At 36.7% G+C, this 19,634-nt stretch overlaps 1 protein-coding gene across 2 annotated transcripts in view; it reads right to left on the bottom strand.

Annotated features, from left to right (window-relative positions):
* LOC136038651 (elongation factor Ts, mitochondrial-like) overlaps positions 1–19,293 on the bottom strand; it is a 56,287-nt gene extending 36,994 nt beyond the window's left edge. For both annotated transcript variants that reach the window (XM_065721901.1, XM_065721902.1), the window contains exon 1: positions 19,099–19,293. In XM_065721901.1, the coding sequence (XP_065577973.1) occupies positions 19,099–19,248 (150 nt within the window). In that variant the 5' untranslated portion in view covers positions 19,249–19,293. The remainder of the gene's footprint in view (positions 1–19,098) is intronic.
* Positions 19,294–19,634: the final 341 nt, after the last annotated feature.

The raw sequence follows: 19,634 nt of genomic DNA, 5'->3' as shown, positions 1-19,634 counted from the left end.
GTGTCTGTAGCCGACTGGAGAATTCTTGCCGCTTTCTCATAAAGATTGTTAATAGGAGCAAGTACCGAGGGAAATGTGGACATCCACACAGACAAACAAACGTAACAGCTGAATTTGAAGAAAATTAATACAATTGACCAAATTAAGCTTACGTATAGCCTAATTATGTACAAAAACAGACTCGTTTTTAAAAAGTACAGAAGTTAACCTGAAAATTGAGCTTAGAAACAATAAGAAATAACTAGAAGTCTGAAGGGAGACTACCTCACAATCTCCTTTTATTTATGGCTGTTATGTTTAGCCTTTCCATACGAGGGTTCCTACGCCCAAAACATCTGGGTTAACCCTTGATTAAGCCTCTTTTTACAGGAGTACTGACAGGGGCTTTAAACCCAAGCAGCGAAAGCACCCACAACCCCACAGTGATTGCACAGTCATATAATTGTTCTGTTACTCACGTAATAATATTAACTGCATATGTTGTGATTCTGCACACGCATCTCCTCACAGAATTTCATGATTTCTAGGCTCCAGGTAATAATTCCATATATTCTGCTTCTTCGTCAAATCCCTCCCACTGTCCTTTCAAAATAAATCCTTATTATGGATAAATGTTCATCATCAAACCCTTTGAATTAATTGGGTTTGAAGTTATTAGTAATTATCTGTTCGTTTTTTTTTTGGAACAAAAGGTCGTTTAAAAATCTAGGCACTATAAAGGTGCAAAATTCATGATACTCCTGATTGAATTTTATCAATATCATCTCAATTACTACACAGGAGATCTTCTGTGACATATAACTGAGTCTTTAGAATGCACACATTTTTTTTATTTTTATGATGAGTTGATCAAAGTTACTAAAATTTCGAGTCATAAGGCCTGAATAACTATGTTGCATTCTCTGTATAATTCCGCTCTATAATTCAGTTTTTAAAGAAAGATATTTTGTGCTTCTAAAATAACTTTTTATGCTGAATTCAAGCTTTATTTAAAAATATAGTCAGATTTTCTACATCGAAAGCTGCTATTGAAGTTTGTTGCATCTAGAAATCTGTATATTTTATATGAAATAAAAGAAAGAGGAATATGTCATGTCATTATTTACATGCTCTTTATTTAACCAAAAAGAAAATTGCAGCACCGTCTGTAAGATCACGGCAGGAGCCGATAAAACTGCTGCGTTTACTGACCAAGTTCGAAATTTCTGTAGATGACATGTCAGTATTTTCTTTGTCTTTATTTAACCGAACGAAAAACATTGGTGGCGTCAAAAAAATCGGCACCACGATTACACCTACTCGTTTTTTCTTACAGAGTGCCAAAAAACAATGGGGGAGGGGTCCACATCCCTGGTTATATCACGGTCCTGAAAGCAGCTAAATGGTTATATCTAAGCTTAGGGGGGCCCTCACTCTAGCAAAAAAATCTGTGATCCCTTACTCCTTCCTTTTTTTAACAATTACAATTTTCCACACCGATGACAAGAAATTAAACTCATTTAAATCATGGTTTTGTGTTAGCTGTGACCTAGCAATGTATGGAGCGAGCCAAAAGTCCTAAGAAGCAAAAAATAATAAGCGTATTCATACATTGATTTTCTAGTGAGATAATTTATAAACTGATGCTAGTTTAGAAATAGCAACTTCCATCCGAATCCAATTTTATTTACATTTTATATTTAGAATTTTTCGTTAATTCTATAAATTGCTAAAAGCCTCCCAATAATGGTGTCATATTAAAAAAAAAACTCACCATCAAAATTGCTGTGGGACCATCATAATAAAGATCATTGCGGATTTAGAATTCCCATCAAAATCAAAGGAAATTGAATTTCAACATTTCATCACTGGTGAGTCTCTCTTCTTCTTCTTTATTCATTCATTTACCGGTGATTGCAGCCTGCTTTATGGTTTTAAGGTGGTAATAACACACAAATTTTTGTTCCTATCCAATATTTATGAACCCATAATGTTGGTGCCAATTAAAGTGCTGGGTGGCAGAAAAGATGAAAAGTTTTAGTACTACTTGTATCTCTCGTTTCTACCATTGACAGTCTACTGGATAGCTGTAGGGTGGTGATGATGGACTCGATCAACAGAAAAAATTTTCTGATGATCAGCTTTGAAAACCTATTATAGCAGCACCAGAATAATGAGCCATGTTGCCAAAAGAAAGAAAGAAAAGAGTTACCACCCATTAGCCTTATTTTTTACTAGCCCACGAACCTAAAGGATAAAAAAACAACTCTGTGATTGATTCAGGCATAAGGGACTGCTCTAATCAGCTCACACATCTTAGCGCCAGATATGGCATGGGTAAAAGCCACTTCAGGATGTCACCTATAGAATGGGTATGGTAAGGAAGCTAGTTGGGCTATTGTAGGGATTATCTTACTAAAGGAGTCTTTACATGCAAATGAGGCTCAGGAGAAGCTGGTTGTCAGCTTCTTAGCCTCAGTGAATATAAAACCTCCCTTTCTTAAATTTTTCCTTACTCAAGAGTAAAGCGATGATACTCTACCCTCCCAACCGCTTAATTTTGTAAGGAAGTTGGCTTGAAGTGTTCCATTGGCATGGCATCTGACATGGCATCTTGTTGACAAAGCATCTGACATGCAAACCACAAGTTTGTGGTGGAAGACTCTTTTTATATGTATTTTAGTTACAAAAATAATCACTACTGAACTTCCCAACAAAATAATTCTAAAAAAGGAATGCTGAGAGCCAACCTGTTGCTGTTTCCATCAAACCAAAATGGCAATTCCAAAATGAAAGTGAAACCTCAGTGCTCATAATGAGGTTAGCACCTCTTGTTTACAAGAGATACAAATGATGTATTTAAAAACCAAATTAGAAATAAACAGAATTTCAATACTTATTAAAAATGGAAATTAAGAGCAACATAAAATTTGAGAAGTAAACTGAAATTACCCCGGATAAAGGGAAGGAGGAGTTGCCCCCTGAAAAAGAGAAACAGAGATAAAAAACTTCACCTTCTCCTCAGAAACGTTTTGCAAAAAAAGCGGCATAGTTAATTAAGACGATTACATTGGAATGTGATGCTATAAATATACTTAACTTTCAACGAACATATCGAAAATCGAAAAATCGAAACCCATATTTTAGAATCAAAACCCATATTTTAGATCCCAACTAACAATAAAGTGGTTGCTGGTGTTTTATCGAATAGTTACCACAATATTGCGAGCGACCAACTGGTGATTACAAACGTTTAATTGATCCATGAAACAATGTAATAGTGTTTTCATAATACCAATGAAAATATTGAAAAAGTGTTGTTTCCGGCAGAGTACAAGCAACCACTCGAAAGTTAAGAGTAAGGAATTCCTAAAATCAAATTTTCAGTTAATATTGGTCTTTACTTGTATTCGAAACGGCTTTCTTCATGTGCTTAATTCTAAGCTCACAACAAGCTATAAAAATAAGGTAATTAAAATCAGGGTATAGCCATTTGGATAATGTTGGAAAAAATTGTTAATTGGTTTTTGCATGACCATGATCGAAGTAGCAGTAAGAGCAACACAAACATAACAAAACCATACCCTGGAATAGTACTGGAGGGTTGGGGGTGGGCAATCCCCACTATTATCCAGCCGTGCTTACAGAACCGCTTGCGTATTCAACCAAAGTTTATAATTATATAAGAATACCTCAAAAAGGTCCTGGGAGTGCTTTCCCCTACATACTTTGAAAAATTCCTGGCAATATACATGCTTTAATCCTCTACTAACAATCAAATGGTTTCTGGTGCTTTTTAGAATACTTCCTACAATACAACAAGAATTTAAGTGTTAATTATAAGCTTTTATCGGATACAATCTATATATATATATAAATAAGTTGTCTGTCTGTGTGTCTGTCTGTCAGGTGACGTCATGTTTCTGTGTCGACTGACGTCATGAAGTTAGTTGTCGTCATTTTTGCTATGACGGTGACGTCATTAATGGTATTTAAGACATGCGTTCACGGAAAAATGTTTAATTGTAAAATGACTGAAGAACCTACAATGGCAACAGCCGAGGAAGCTGCTCAAAGAGTCTATGCCAAAAACCTTGCTGCTGATAGAGAAAGTAAGAAAAGAAAGCGTGCCGAGGAATCACAAGAACAGCAAGAAAACAGGTTTGCAGCTGATAGAGAAAGTAAGAAAAGAAAGCGTGCCGAGGAATCACAAGAACAGCAAGAAAACAGGCTTGCGGCTAGAGAAGGCAAAACCGCGCAGTTAGATGAAAATCCACCTGGAAAGCGAGAGTCAAAACTGAAAATGATAGCGATGATGATTGGGTTTGGGATTTTGACTTGGTGCCTACCAGATTTAAGTTAAAAAACAAAGGTTCGGCGATATGTACTTCATAGTGACGCTGAAAAATAAAGAAGAAAAAAAAACTGAAAAAATGTAAAAAACTAAAAAAAAAACTAAAAAGAAAAAACACTCAAAGATAAATTACAGACCGGGACACAAATGACGACCGACACAGAGGGAATATAAATGACGACCGGGAACCTCAAAGAAAAATTACAGACTGGGACACCCGGACACAAATCACGACCGGGAATATAAATGACGACCGGGACGCAAGGACACAACTACAACGGGGACGCCGGGGGCACAGGCAGGATATATAATTGACGACTGAGACACAGGGATTGTTTGAATAGAAATTACAGACCGGGACACCGGGACACAAATGACGACCGGGACACTGGGACACAGGGAATATAAATGACGACCGGGACACTCAAAGAGAAATTACAAACTGGGACACCAGGACACAAATGACGACCGGGACACAGGGAATATAAATGCTATTTAAATGCACAGACAATGGGACAGCGAAGAATGTTGTATATTCGCATGTTTTACGTAGTTAAAAATATATATTTATATCTATCTCTATTCACAGGTGGGACACAGGGACACAGCTACAATGGCGCGTAACTAATATGGCGCGTAACGACTTACGCGCGCGGGGGGGGCTTGGGGGGCGCGAAGCGCCCCACCAACTAGGTGTTGGGGTGGCGCGAAGCGCCACCCCAACAGCTAGTATACAATATAAAGATAATTCCATAATTTCAATGGAAATATTAGAAATACGTTGTTTCCAGCAGAGTTAAAGCAGCCGCTTAAACTCTGTTAGATTAAGGGGTTAGATTAAGGGGGCAACTTTCGATTATTTTAAGCTAATAATGGTCTTTGCATGTATTTGAAACACCTATTTCACGTATTTAACTCTAATCAATGACGAAGTTCATGACAGGCCATAAAAAAGGTCATTAAATTCTAGAAAATAGTTATCTGGTTAAAGTTGAAAAACGTGGCAATTGGCTTTTTCATGAAAATGATAGAAGTAGTGGTACACAAAGAGAACAAAACCTTACTCAGGAGTAGGACTAGGAAGGGGGATATCCAGGGGGAGGTCAACTCTCCCTAATACCTAGCCATAGTTACAGACACAGTTGCTTACTTAAATCGTCATTTAAAACAGGAGCCTCCAAACTACGGCTCACAGGCCAAACACGGCCAGCACGGCCCTTTTGTCCGGCCCCTTAAGACCTTTAAATCACCACACAAGAACGGCTTTATATTATTTCATCGACTTTTCACAGTTAATGAACTGATATAGTGCTATCCAAAGAAAAATTGACGTCACCTCATAGCATGTATGCCACAACTACTGGAGAGGATATATTCAATGAGTTGAAAAAACATTTGCTGATTATAACTTGGACTGGACTGATTTCAGTTGCTTGACTATTATTATAAGTAAGAACATGGGTGGTATATAAAAAGGCTTGGTTGGACAAGTGTAGCATATGTGTAATGAGATACACATTCTACAACCAATCCTGCACTGTATAATTCACCAGCAAGCTGTGTTTGCCAAATGTATGGACATTATGAGTGTACTGAATCTGGTAACGAAGATGGTAAATGGAATGAGGTCACAGGGGCTCAACAGCAGACGGTTCAGAGACATGTTGAAAGATCCAGACACAGATCAAAAGATTTATCACATTACACAATAGTAAGTTGGCTAAGTTGTGAGAACATCGCTCACACAACGAGTGAGTGACATAAGAGTGGCAAACATGTGTGAACAATCGCTCACAAGTCGAGTATTTGAATTAATAAAGGAAATACATGGCTTCTTAGAAAGTAAAAGCAAGTCACAACCATTACTGTCTTATGAAGGGTGGGTATGGAAATCGGCCTTTGCTGAAGACATTACTGGTCATTTAAAACACCTTAGCCTAAAACTACAAGGAGAGAAAAAATTAAATTTCTGATCTATACACTCACCTAAACGCTTTCAGATCTAAACTTGTCTTGTTTCTGGAACAAGTACAAGCAAACAACTTGAGGCACTTTCAGCAGCGCAAAGTCTTCACGGCTAGAGCAACAGCTGAGCTACCTACATCATTTGCACGCGAGATCATCAGACATCCGGATGCAGATTCAAGAATAGCTTCCTGAACTGGATTAAAAGGCAGAAGAACTTTTCGTTTTCACTTGAAACAGATGTGGCCAGTTGCATAGGTGAACTGCAGATGGAAGTCATTAAGTTGCAAGCAAATGACCTCCCTAGGGACAAGTTCAAAGAAGGACTTATAAGTTTATACAAGTTTCGCCTAAGAAAAACTTTTCTAATTACAAAGGTTTTGCAACGTGGTACCTTTCAATCTTTGGGACAGCATACTTAAGCGAACACACACTTTCGAGGAGGGGATACAGAAGGAACAATTTGAATAGTAGTGGTTGTATCAGTAGTAATAGCAACAGTAGTAGCATTTGCACTTTGCCTTTTGGTCAGTTGAATACCTCCCTCATCACGCCCTGGAAGTTTTAGCTTAATATGTTAAGCTGTTCCTAAGATATTTCTGACGTACCGTTTGACAACTGGTATGTGCATAGTGTGCATTAATTTAGTTCAACCTCCCCTCATTTCCTGAAATTGTCAACTCAATACCCTTAGCCTTAAAAGTAGTTTACATTAGAAAAAGTAGTAGTTGTAGTAATTGCTTGTACATATTGCTTTTTGGTCAATTAATCATCACCCTCATCATTTCCTTATGTGTCAGCTGAATACCTTAGTCCATTCCTGAAAATATACCCTTTTGTAAACCTGTATAAACTTTTTTTTAATTTAGTTCCACACCCCGTCAAAATTTTCATCTTAACAGCCTTAGTAGTAGGCACAATAGAAAGAGTAGTAGTAGTAGCAGCAATAATAACAGCAGTTGTAGCAGTAGTAGTAATAATAGCATGCACATATTCCCTTTAGGTTAATTGATTATTCTCTTATCATTCCCTGAAAGTTTCAACTTAATACCCTAAGCCATTTCTCAGATATGCACCTTTGGCAACTTGTACACACAGAGTGTGTTTTGATTTAGTTCAACTTTCCCTCCAACATTCCGTGAAATTATCACTTTCATATCCTGAGCCTTAGTAGTAGCTGTTGTATCAGTAGTAGTATCCACATATTGCTTTTTGGTCAGCTGAATATCCTCCTCATCTAGTCCAGGAAGTTTCGACATAATATGCTAGGCTGTCCCTAAGATACTGCTGATACACCTTTGACAACTGGTATGCCCATAGTATATTTGGATTTATTTCAAGTTTACCTAAGCATTTCCAGAAAATTTCACCTTAATATCCTTAGCCTTAGTAGTAGTCACAATAGGAAGGGTACCATAGTTGTAGTAGCAGTAGTAGTGGTGGTGGTAATAATAGTAACATGCACCTATTGTATTTTGGTCAATTGATCATCACCTTCATCATCTCCTGAAAGCTACAACCTAACACTCTAAGTCATTCCTGAGACAACCTACATGCACATAGTGTGTTTTGGTTTAGTTCAACACTCCCTCAACATTCCCTGAAAGCTTCCCCTCAATGTCCTTAGCCTTTTTGGGCACAAAATGTAAAACATGCCCCCTTTTCACGAAAACAAATACCATATACAAAACAATGGCGAAATTATATAGCTTACAGTCTTTGCCCCAAATACTGCTTCAGAGGTTGTCGCCCTAGAGGCATAGTTATTGGATCTTACAACCAAACTCAACAAGATGGCTAATTGAAAATTTTCATTGAATGTTTTTGAAAAAAAAATCATGCCTCCAATTCTTTTTATGCCCAAAAAGGGAGCTAAAACTTCCAATTTCCAACCAAATAAGCCCCTTCTAAGGTTTCTATGGCAACTCCTTCCATACAAACTGTTATGGTAAAAAATTGCAAATAAGACATTGGGCCCCTGTTGCTCTTTACTTTGACAGTACTATTGTGCTGTGCTGCTCTTTCGTCTTTGTTTCTTCTGAATACTGCTGGTTTCTGAATCTGCATGCGTGTCAAATCAGGGTTAATGTACATGTTTTTTCGTGTTGCATCATTGCTGGATGTCCTGAGTGCTGGAGCTCCTTTCACTATTTGTTGGCACCTTGTAAGGCTATCTGGGCTGTTGCATTTTAGTTTGACCAGCAGTAGTTTCGATTTTCTTCCAGGGGGAGCTTTACCAATACAAACTGTTTTCAAGATTTCAATATTGGTCAGTTGAGCTCCAAGGTCGTGGTCTTCACAAAGCTTAACAGCCCTGCAACAACAAAGTTGAAATATTTCTCATCGTGTTGCTTCCTTTCTCTTTCGCAAGAAGTAGCATATCAATGGCATGCCCCTGGATCAGAGCCCTGCTTCGATTTAGTTGTCCATTTGGCCTTGGTGCCACTGTGGGACCTTGGTCTGCAACGGAATCTCGCAATCTTAGGAGTAGTTTTGATCCGTTCCTTTTCGAGCAGCTTGTACACTCGTACTTAAGCAATCGTGAGTTGCTGTCAAGTTGCTTAATCACTAGGAATAAATCTGCATGCAATGATCTGCATCCAGCGTGCTCCCATTCTGAGCAGAAAAAGCACTGCAACAAGGAGCAATGTTCTGCCACTTTGTGACAGTACGAACAGTCGCCAGTGTTACTTTGCTGGAAAGTGGAAGTTGAATGAGAAGAATCCAAGCCTGTGAATACTGGGATTGGAGTTCCTGCTGGATGTGTGACCAAATGTCCATTGACTGGTGTTAAAGAGGATTTGTTTTGTACTGGAGTGCTTTGGGGGTGCCAGATTTCGATTTCGATTATGAGAAGAGTGGTTGTTACCCTTTAGGAAGGAAAATGTCATATAAGAGCTCTTAGTTTAGTCTTAGTTAGTTATTATCATGATCTAAAAGCTGAATTAGGAAAGGTAAAACTGACGGTCAGTGAAAGTAAGAGCTCTTATATGACATTTTCCTTCCTAAAGGGTAACAACCACTCTTCTCATAATTCCATACTGCCAACAAAGAAAACTGTTAAAATACTTGAGATTCTTTTGGACGATGATTTAAGATGGAAATCGCACGTTGAATATCTGACTAAAAAAGGCGCCTCGCTTTTACATTCATTTTCCAACCTAAAAAGATTTGGTACACCAACTGAGGTTTTAAAGTCTGTATACTGCAGCTATGTTAGACCTTCTCTTGAGTATGCATGCCCTGCTTGGCATCCGGGATTGACAAAAGATCAAACATATAGACTTGAGACGATACAAAAAAGAGCTGTAAAAATTATACTTGGACAAAACTACTCAACTTAGGAGGATGCACTGAAACAACTCAATTTGGACTCACTAAATAGTCGTAGACATGGCTTAACATATAGATTTGGACTAAATTGTTTGAATTCCCCAACTCATTGCCGTCGACTACCCAACTTTGGGAGCCCCCCAACTGAAGGACCAGTTACTAGACTCCGACAAATAAAAAAGAATTGTCCACAGTTACTGACTTGCTCAGCCTATAGTACTGAGAGATATCGCAAATCATTTGTTCCGTATTGTACCCGTCATTTCAATAATACTGACGCGACTAATATTTAATGTTTGATTAATATAATGTTTGTTTAAATTTTCCTGTGAGTGTTTTTGAAGGTACAAATTATTTTTGTCATGACATGCTATTGCTAGCTCCGGCTATTGTAGTGAATAAATATATTCTATTCAATTTGCATTTCTGACAGAGCCACTTTGCCTTCAGTTTTTCCATTGTATCTTTGTTGTACGTTACTGAAGAAAAATTAAAGTGAAACCAGCTGCAGCACTCTCTGCACTCTATTCCACCTTGAGCTCTTGTAACGTTCTTTTTCCATTTAGGACAGTTACTTGCCATGGTTCACCGTCTTATTGAGAAGCCGACAGATGTCAATTTGTCATGGGGTTTTCAGAACTTGAGGAGGGAATTTTCGATTTGTGGGAAGTGCAGATGCCCAAATTGCCTGCCCCCAGCAGTTTAAGGATGGATATCCAGCTGGTACCAATACGGCCCTTCGTGTTCGCTATCACTCTCTTCTGCACAAGCTGCTGCAAATGTAGAAGATAAATGACTCAGTGCACTTTTTTGGAAAACAAATACTTGGCAACTATAGACCAGCGGTGTATGAAGAGCAACATAAATGTGCTTATGAAATTGGCAATGTAGATGGCGAGCTAGTCAATATTAGAAAAAAGATGAAATTGATAAAAATACCCAGAAAAAAAGACCTATACTAGGAATTGGAGAAGGTCTCTCAAACTCTCCTTAGCTAAAAATGTATCTATTAATTGTAGAAATCAATATGAAATAACCTTAAAGTACTGCAGAAGCTTTATCCAATTAACATCAAAGAATCAAACTGAGCCAGAATAACCCTGGAAATAGCATAAATGGCAGTCCCATATTGATTTGCTTCATAAGTTTCACTTTCATAACATAAAGATTTTTAAAGGTCATCGAAGGTCACTGCCCTCTAAAGGGAGAAGGAGTGGAGGTACTTGGTAATTGTTTAGTTTTGTCACAAGCTGTCTAAACTGGAAACTGTGCTGCAAAGCAGCATAGTTTCCATACTATAGCACTTAGAAATGCTAATTCTAGAAGCACATCCATTTCTGGTTGACCCTCCTCCTCCAAGAGGCAAACTAATCATGCATAAAGTGGGCAGGGTTTTGAAGCCGAGGGAAAAGTTGGGGTTGTAAAGTATGAATGAAATTATATTTTAAATTATAATTCCAGTCATCACTGGCAATTTCTATATAGTAGGAAGTTGAAAGATAATTAAAAAACTCATGCTTCTATTAATGCCAATATCCAAGATGGTTCACTTTCACTTTTGAGTTTAAATAATCCAGCTGTTTCTGAAAAATTGCAATAGTAGCTGTTGTGACATTGGCCTGAGATGAAATATGAACTGGCAAATCAGAGAGATTAGTTAGATTTTATAAATTATAGGCAGTGCAATATCCAATTTCACTTACAGGTAACATTACCTATAGAACAAAGTCTATTAGTCCATGAGCCCCACTAACAAAGCTTTGTTTGTTATGGTCATAATCTGTCATCATTGCAACCCTATTTTCTGCAGAAATTATGGCTAGTCAAGAGCAACCTTCTGTGGTATTAAAAGTTTAAAGGGAGCAACAACAACAGCAAATCTTTAAGAAATTTATAATAAAATTTCTTGTGATATTTGCCTTGATTTATCAGCAGTCAACTGAATCAATTGTTCACCAAACCATCTTCTGGACCACACTGTGGTGGTTTTTCAAGGATGGTGAAGTCCTCCCTTTTGAAAGAGTGCAGACAGTCTGGTATTATAATATCAATTTTCTTCTCTTTTTGCTAGTATCAAAACATATTCCAATAGGCAATACATAGAACACCAACCCCAAAAAATTCCCTTGACCCTACCCCAAGTACTACCAAAAGCGTTCAACCTCTTACCAGGTCATGGCAACTTTCTCAAAGCTCACATGATGATTCACTGAATAACACAATGGTGGAAGTGGGGATTCCACCATTGGTGGATTCTACAATGGTGGAATATATCATTTTCCATGATGATAATGACACTGAATTTCAAGAGGTCCTATCAAGGAGCTCCAAAAAAGGAAAAAAATCTCCCTAATCAAAAATAATCCCCCTTCCATGATCCAACTCTTCCTTCACAAAACCTTGGAATATACTTAAAAATATCTCCAGATATCCCATTTGAGATATATAAAAAAAAAGATAGCTCTATTAAGGGTTGCAATCTTCAAACTGTTAAAATCAATGTTCTTGTTAAACATTAACCCTGATGGGTCTCTGATAATAGTCCTCCAAGATTCTAAATCAGCAGATATATTACGGAATTCAAAATATCTTCTTAAAATCCCAAAAAAATCTGCTATCTGGACCCCAAACCAAAAACCAACTAAAATAGTAGTGTACAACATCCCTCCAGAAATACCTATTCAGGAGCTAAAGGAAGGGCTCTCTGACAGAACTGGTAACCCAATCCCAGTTGCTAATGTGACCCAACTGGGTAAACCAGATGTCAATGGCCAAAAGTTGAACAAGTCTTTCTTATTCACACTAAGAGAAGAAAATATTAACCTGGGTCAGATATTCCTTTTTGGACAAAGGAAAGCCCACAAACCCTTAAAGCCAAAACCTATCCAGTGCTCAAAATGTTAAGAACTAGGACACACAACAAACACATGTAATGAAGTAATACAAGTATGCAATAATTGCAAAAGCTCCCACCCCATTGGAATGACAAATAGTGAAAATGATCAGCCAATATGTATCAACTGCAAGGTCCCCATGATTATACCGATAAAACTGTATGCCCTGTATATAAAAAACAAGCACCAACACTCCAAATAGCAACAGAAAAAGTCATACCTTACCCATTTGCAGCAATGGAAGCAAATGCAGCTCAATCACACCAGACCAAACAATCTATGAAACCACCCAACACTTTCACCCACAGAACACCCATTCTACCCAAAGCATCAAGCACCTCCCATAAGACTCCTTCCTCAAAACACCCCAGCTCACATTCTTATCAGAGAGAATCACAAGGATAAACAATTTAGCCTCTGCAACTAATGATAGAAGATCAGACTGGCCACCCCTGCCAAGTAGAGACAAATCAGAAGCATTATCAGGAATTTCTCAAATTAGCAACAAAAAGTCAGATGAAAATCCAAATAAATTAACACCTAATATGTGCCTCTTTATACAAAACTCTAATTCAGTCCAGTCAATGAACCTACAACAGCCACTAAAATCATAAACGAATTGGGAAAATTGTACCTACCTAATCACATGCATATCCAAGCAAAGAAAGATCTTGCTCTACTCCTAGCAAAGTTAAACGTTGATACAGAAAGATGACAATTAAAACAAGAATGCAGCATATCTCAATACTTCAGTGGAATGTAAGATGACTTTCAGAAAATAAGTTAAATGAACTATTATCTTTTATGAATAATAATTCCATTGACGTTGCTTGCCTTCAGGAAAACCATTTGACTAATAACCAATAAACAAAGTCTCCAGGATACACTATCCTGAGAAAGGATAATTCTTCAGAGAGAAAAGAAGGTGGTGTAGTTATAATATTAAATAGCAATATTAAATTCTGTGGTATTAATTTCCCAGATTTTTCAAATGATGTTGATCTAATAATAAGTCAAAACATAAATATTACATCTGAACAACCCTAATGGCCAGACTACAGATGCCTTGGATTTCTTCACTCATATAACTAATTGTAGTATGTTAAAAATAATTATTTGTGGGGATTTCAATGCCCACAGTCTTTTGTGGGGGGGGGATAAGTCAGAAAATAAACCTGGTAAGCTTATTGAAAGCTTGATTTCAAATAATACTGAATAAGCAGTTGCTACCCCTCCAAATCTAAATACATATTTGAACCCCAAAAGTGGCAAATTTTCAACTATTGAACTACAAATTGTGTCAATAAATATTTTGAATAAGATTTATATAAAGAAAATTGATAATCTCTGCTCCGACCATTTCGCATTAGTTTCCTCTTTAAATAAACAAGCTAAAATTATGCCACATATCCCTAAATATATCATCACTAAAGCAAATTGGACTATGTTTAGAAATAAGCTTAATGATAAAATTCTAAATCTCAACCAGGAATCAAATACCTCAGTTGTAACAGCTGACACACATGCTGAAGTTGTGACATCTATACTAACACATACAGCTAATCATGCTATCCCCAAAACAACACTCCCTAATTCACTCCTAAAGCATGCTTTACTAAAGAATACCAAATTATTTGGAGAACAAAAAATGCAGCTAGGAGAACATACCTGAAAAAAAAACATCCCCTGCTACATGTTTAAATAATTTAAAAGCAGAGGCTAATCTCAGGAGAAACATATTTAAAGCTAAATACAATTACTGGAATAATTTTGCAAATAGTCTTTCCAGAGAAACATGTGAGCCAATTAAACATAAGCTTATAAGCAAAATCTGTGGAAAAAAAACATCCCCCAACCACTTCAGTATGAACTAATATAAGATAATACCCACTACAACAATGACACTGAAGAGACAAAATTATTTGCTACCCTTTTCTCAAAAAAGATAACATCAAAAAGTAAAAATATCACCACTCAAATCTTGATATATCCAATTTACCAGCCCTACCCAGGATCGGAGCTTATAAAACGTCCATTCTCAATACATGAACTGAATAATGCAATACAACATATCAGGGCCAATGCTACAAGTAGCTATGATAATATAGTAGCTTGTGGTTAACAATGTTAACCACAAGATCCTTTTAGTTAAACTTGTAAATCTTGGATTACCCCCTGAACTTGTTTCATTCATAGAATCTATCATAGAAAACTGAAGTTTCATTGTTTGTGTAGGTTCAGTCCCATCACCCAAAACTTCAATAATCAAAGGTCTTCCACAGAGTGCAGTCCTGAGCTGCCTCCTCTTTTCCCTAATTCTCTGGAACATGAACCTCCCACACACCAATTTACAGTATGCTGATGATCTGGTATTATGGGCAACTGGCAACACCTTTGAGATTGCACATTCAAAGTTGCAAAAAGCACTTTTCCAATTTGAAAAGCTTTCTCAAAATTCTTGTTTACTTATTGCACCCACCAAGTCAAATATCATCCAATTCTACCATAAGCAAAATAATCTTGATTCAAGGCTAACTCTAAATGGGATAATTATTCCTGAGGTCAATCAAATCAATTATCTAGGCCTCATACTTAACCAAAAACTTAAGTTCCACCTTCACATCAAAAAAAAAATATAAAAAAAATGCTATAGAAAAATAAGAATAATAAAAAGACTACTAGCCACACCTTGGGGCTGTAATGAGAAAACATTGCTCCAATTTGATAAATCACATATAAGACCCCATATTGATTATGGCCTCATAGTTTATGGTGCTTGTGCAAAGACCCATATGCAAAAATTGAAACAACACAAAATGATATAATCCGTCTCATGTTTGGTCTAAGGAAACCGACAAATACTAAGTTGCTGCTTACAGATAGTGGACTATCACCGATAAATGAAAGAAGAAGATTTCTTCTAATTAATTATCTTACAAAAATTGAAGCTAATAACTCTTATACCCTGCATAACTGGTTAAGAAATCCATCTATGTTTAGAGGCATTGCAAATGAATATGCTGATACCCAGAAGAAATTCTCAGTGCCAGGAAAATCAATTGCGCCCACATTCCCCCAACCCCCCCCCCCCCATGGAGTTGAGCAATCTCCATAATAAACACTGATTTCTCAAAGTGGACTAAAGAACTAACCCCATTGCTTTTATACAAAAAAAAATTTGCCAAGTTTATAAAAATTACATATAAAAACAATTTCCAAGTTTTTGTTGATGGGTCCAAAATGAACAAGAAAGTGGCAAGTGGAGTGTTTATTCCAACCCATAATATGGCTTTGACAAGAGAATACATGATAACATGTCTGTAATGTCTGCTGAGTTAAATGCCATAATCATGGCATTAGAGTTCCTCATGGTTAATGAATTTATGATTGTTAATTTAAAAAATATGATAATTTATTCTGACTCTTTATCAAGCCTAGAGCTGCTCTCTTCAGCTTCTCAGTATAAGATGGATATAGACACATTTCATTGTCTTAGGATTATTGATAATCTTGCTTCAAGAGGTATAAGAACTTATCTCCAGTATATTCCAAGCAACTCAGGTATAATTGGTAACCATAAGGCAGATGGAATTGCAAAAAATGCTTCAACTATTGACCAGCCAAGTGGGAGACCAATCCCCAATAGAGATATTTACCACTGGAAACTGCCAGAGGTGCTATTAAATAAAAATAATCCAACCCTATCACCTTCCCCCAATAAGCACCTTTCTAATATTTATCATAGAATTTTGTCTGGATCAAATAGGCTAAATTTTCTGGTGTTTCCACATCAGTTCCCTAATTCAGGTGGCAAAGTTCCCTCTTCCCCCCTTTGCAGGTCATGTAATCTTAAAAATGAAACAATTGACCATTGCCTATTTGAATGTAATATGCTGACATCTACACAGTATACCCTGCAATGTAAAATGTTAGAATGCTTCAAACACCACAGAATCTCAGTATCAGCCAAGAGTCTCACTGACCATATCTGCACACAGAGCACAGAGCTCAATGTATATTCTTTTATAATTCAACTCCTAGTATTAAAATATTTACTGCAAGAAATCTGAGCAGATTCAAGAAAAACAAGGACAAACCAACACAGTAGCTCTGTCCATCTCACAGAGTGAGTCAATTGGAAAAAGGCTGAATAGTCTCAACTGAAAAGCCCCAACCACAGAAAAAGAAGAAGAAAAAGCTAGATTATGATGATTGCATATTGCTTTTATGTCATTAGTCATTCATATTACCCAACCCCAACATTTCCCTCAGCTTCAAAACCCTGCCCACTTTACACATTTTTAGTTTTGTTGGAAGGGGGATTTTAGAAAGCTAAGAAATGGATGTCCTTCTGTAATAATGACAAAGAAACAATATGCAATAATGAGAATCTAGCTGTATGCAGTTATATGCATTTTTGAAACCTTGTGATAAAAGCAGAGCTTTACTGGTACTTCAAAATACCTTCCCAGGACATCAACAGGTCAACTTTAGTCTGAAGACCTAAACTGTCCATGAAAGTTCCATTTTCCTAGAACAACCCCTTTCCAAGATAATAAAAAGTACCTAAACTAGAATTTTTCCAAATTAAGTCTAAAAAGTAGATAACAATGCTAATTCTAGAGGCACATTCATTTCTGGTTGATCCTCCTCCTCCATGGGGCAAAATAAAAATGCATAAAGTGGGGTAGCTTATAGGTAACATTACCTATAGAGTAAAGCATATTAGTCCATGAGCCCTGTGGGCAGCAGGGCAAGGTCTGAATTCTATATTATTTAATAGCCTTTTTTTTAGTTTTATCACTCTTTGTTGAATAAATGTAGAATACTGACCTTGCCCTGCTGCCTGCAGGGCTCATGAACTAATATGCTTTTTTTTTATAGGTAATGTTACCTGTAAGCAAGCCTACTTTATGCATTTTTAGTTTGCCTCATGAAGGAAGAGGGTCAACCAAAAATGGATATGCTTCTCCAATAATGACAAGATAACAATATGTGATTGTCAGAATCTTGCTATATGCAGTAATATGCACTTTTGAGGGTCAATGTTCCTATCAACTGAACAATTGTTTAGGGTCATGAAACTATTGTTAATAGATGCATTTTGACTTTTTGAACATCTTTTCTCTCTTGCAAAACTACCATAAACTCACCATTATGGAGTTATTCCAGCCTAAATATTCTTGTATTTACACATATAGAATTGCAATCATTTCTGTTTTTGTTGATTAGATATTTGAAATTGCAAATCTGTAATAGTTTAGAAACAAATTTAGGCCATATATTTGCACATTAGGGGGGTGGGGGTAAAGCATAGCATATATTAATTATGTAAACTAACCACTGCTGTATTTAATATATGCTATGCTTTAACCCCCCCCCCCTCTAATATGCAAATATACAATAAATCCATAATGGCAAGTTTGCAGTAATTTTGCAAGAGAGAAAAGATGTTCAAAAAGTCAAAATGCATCTATTAACAATAGTTTTATGACCCTAAACAATTGTTCAGGTAATAGGAACATTGACCCTTTGAGCACTTGGAAGAAAAGTAAACAATTACCAACAATAAAAAGAAAGGTAAAAATTCTAGTTAATTGACTTCTTGCTATCTTGGAAAGGGTTTAGGTTAGGAAAATGAAACTTTCAGGGATGGGTCTATAAGCTAAAGTATGTCCTGAGAAGGTATTTTAAAGTACCCACCTCCAATCCTTCTCCCTCTAGACAGCCCTGAAATTTGCCTACATGACAGATCTATACCTATTGAAATTCTGACAAAACAATGTTTTACCTTAATTTTCAGTTACTAGTTGCTTTTTCTCTGCTTTAGTTCTGAAAATGCAATCCCTGTTATTTGAGTAAAATTTGAGCCATATCAATGTTTTTTTTTCAAAATTTAGGAAATGTATTTGCATATCTTTAAAACCTTATAAAATGGAATTGAGCAAAGTTATGAAGCTGAAAACAATTTTGTTGTAGGCCTACTTCAATTAAGCAGGAGATCTATTTCACAAGGTTTCACTTTTATAGCACACAATTTTTAAAGGTCATCAAAGGTCAGGGCCCTCTAGAGGGAGAAGGAGTGGAGGTAGTTGCTTCAAAATACCTTCCCAGGACATACTTTAGTCTGTAGATTCATCCCTGAAAGTTTCATTTTTCCTAACCTAAACCCTTTCTGAGATATCAAGAAGTCAATTAACTAGAATTTTACTGAAAGAAATATGATAGAACTAATCTGATTAGTAGGCTAAAACCATGCTGCATTACATAGGCTAGCCCAAATAAAAAATTTCAAGCTGTTATGTTTTCTTTTAGTTTTGGTATATTTCTAGGGCCATACTTGCGATAATCATGGGATGGAAAATAGAAAAAGTGACTATGAAATTTGGAAATAACATAAAAAAGGCCCAAGTAATCTAATGGTATGCTCCTACTTTTATTTCTTTAGCATGCTTTCTTCAAAGGTGGTCACCCGATACATATTTGCAAGGCATCCTAAATATACATCGAGGAAATATTTTACTTTAAGTGGAACTTCAACTAAGCTATGAACAATCTAGTCTAACGACAAACCTTTTCTATATTGTTTTCATTCACTTCTAGTGCTTTCTTACAATTTGAGAAGGAGTAGCCAGTCTTTTTCCTTAAGATTGCAAGGGGAGATTTGTTGGACCCAGCTTTGGCTGTTGTACCCAAGGATCTTACAAAAAAGTAATTCCTCATTTCATAAAAAGCAATTTTGTTTTTTGAAAATTTTGCGGCTGGATTTCGGTTTAGCCCTCTTTCAGCATAGCCACAAACCAAAAAACGGAAAATCACCAGGGCTCAAGAAAGAAAATGAAAATAATAGGTCTGCTTTTTTGCTTCTGGGAAAGGGTGCATTGAAATTTGAACCACAAACAAGTTGTATATTATATTTATATGTAAGTACTAGCTGTTGGGGTGGCGCTTCGCGCCACCCCAACACCTAGTTGGTGGGGGCGCTTCGCCCCCCCGCACACGCAAGTCGTTACGCGCCATGTTAGTTACGCGCCATTGTAGTTGTGTTCCTATGTCCCACCTGTGAATATAGATAGATATATATATATATATATATATATATATATATA

This window comes from Artemia franciscana, chromosome 18 (assembly GCF_032884065.1).
Source record: "Artemia franciscana chromosome 18, ASM3288406v1, whole genome shotgun sequence".
NCBI lineage: Eukaryota > Metazoa > Arthropoda > Branchiopoda > Anostraca > Artemiidae > Artemia > Artemia franciscana.
This window is presented reverse-complemented; position numbering and strand designations above follow the sequence as displayed.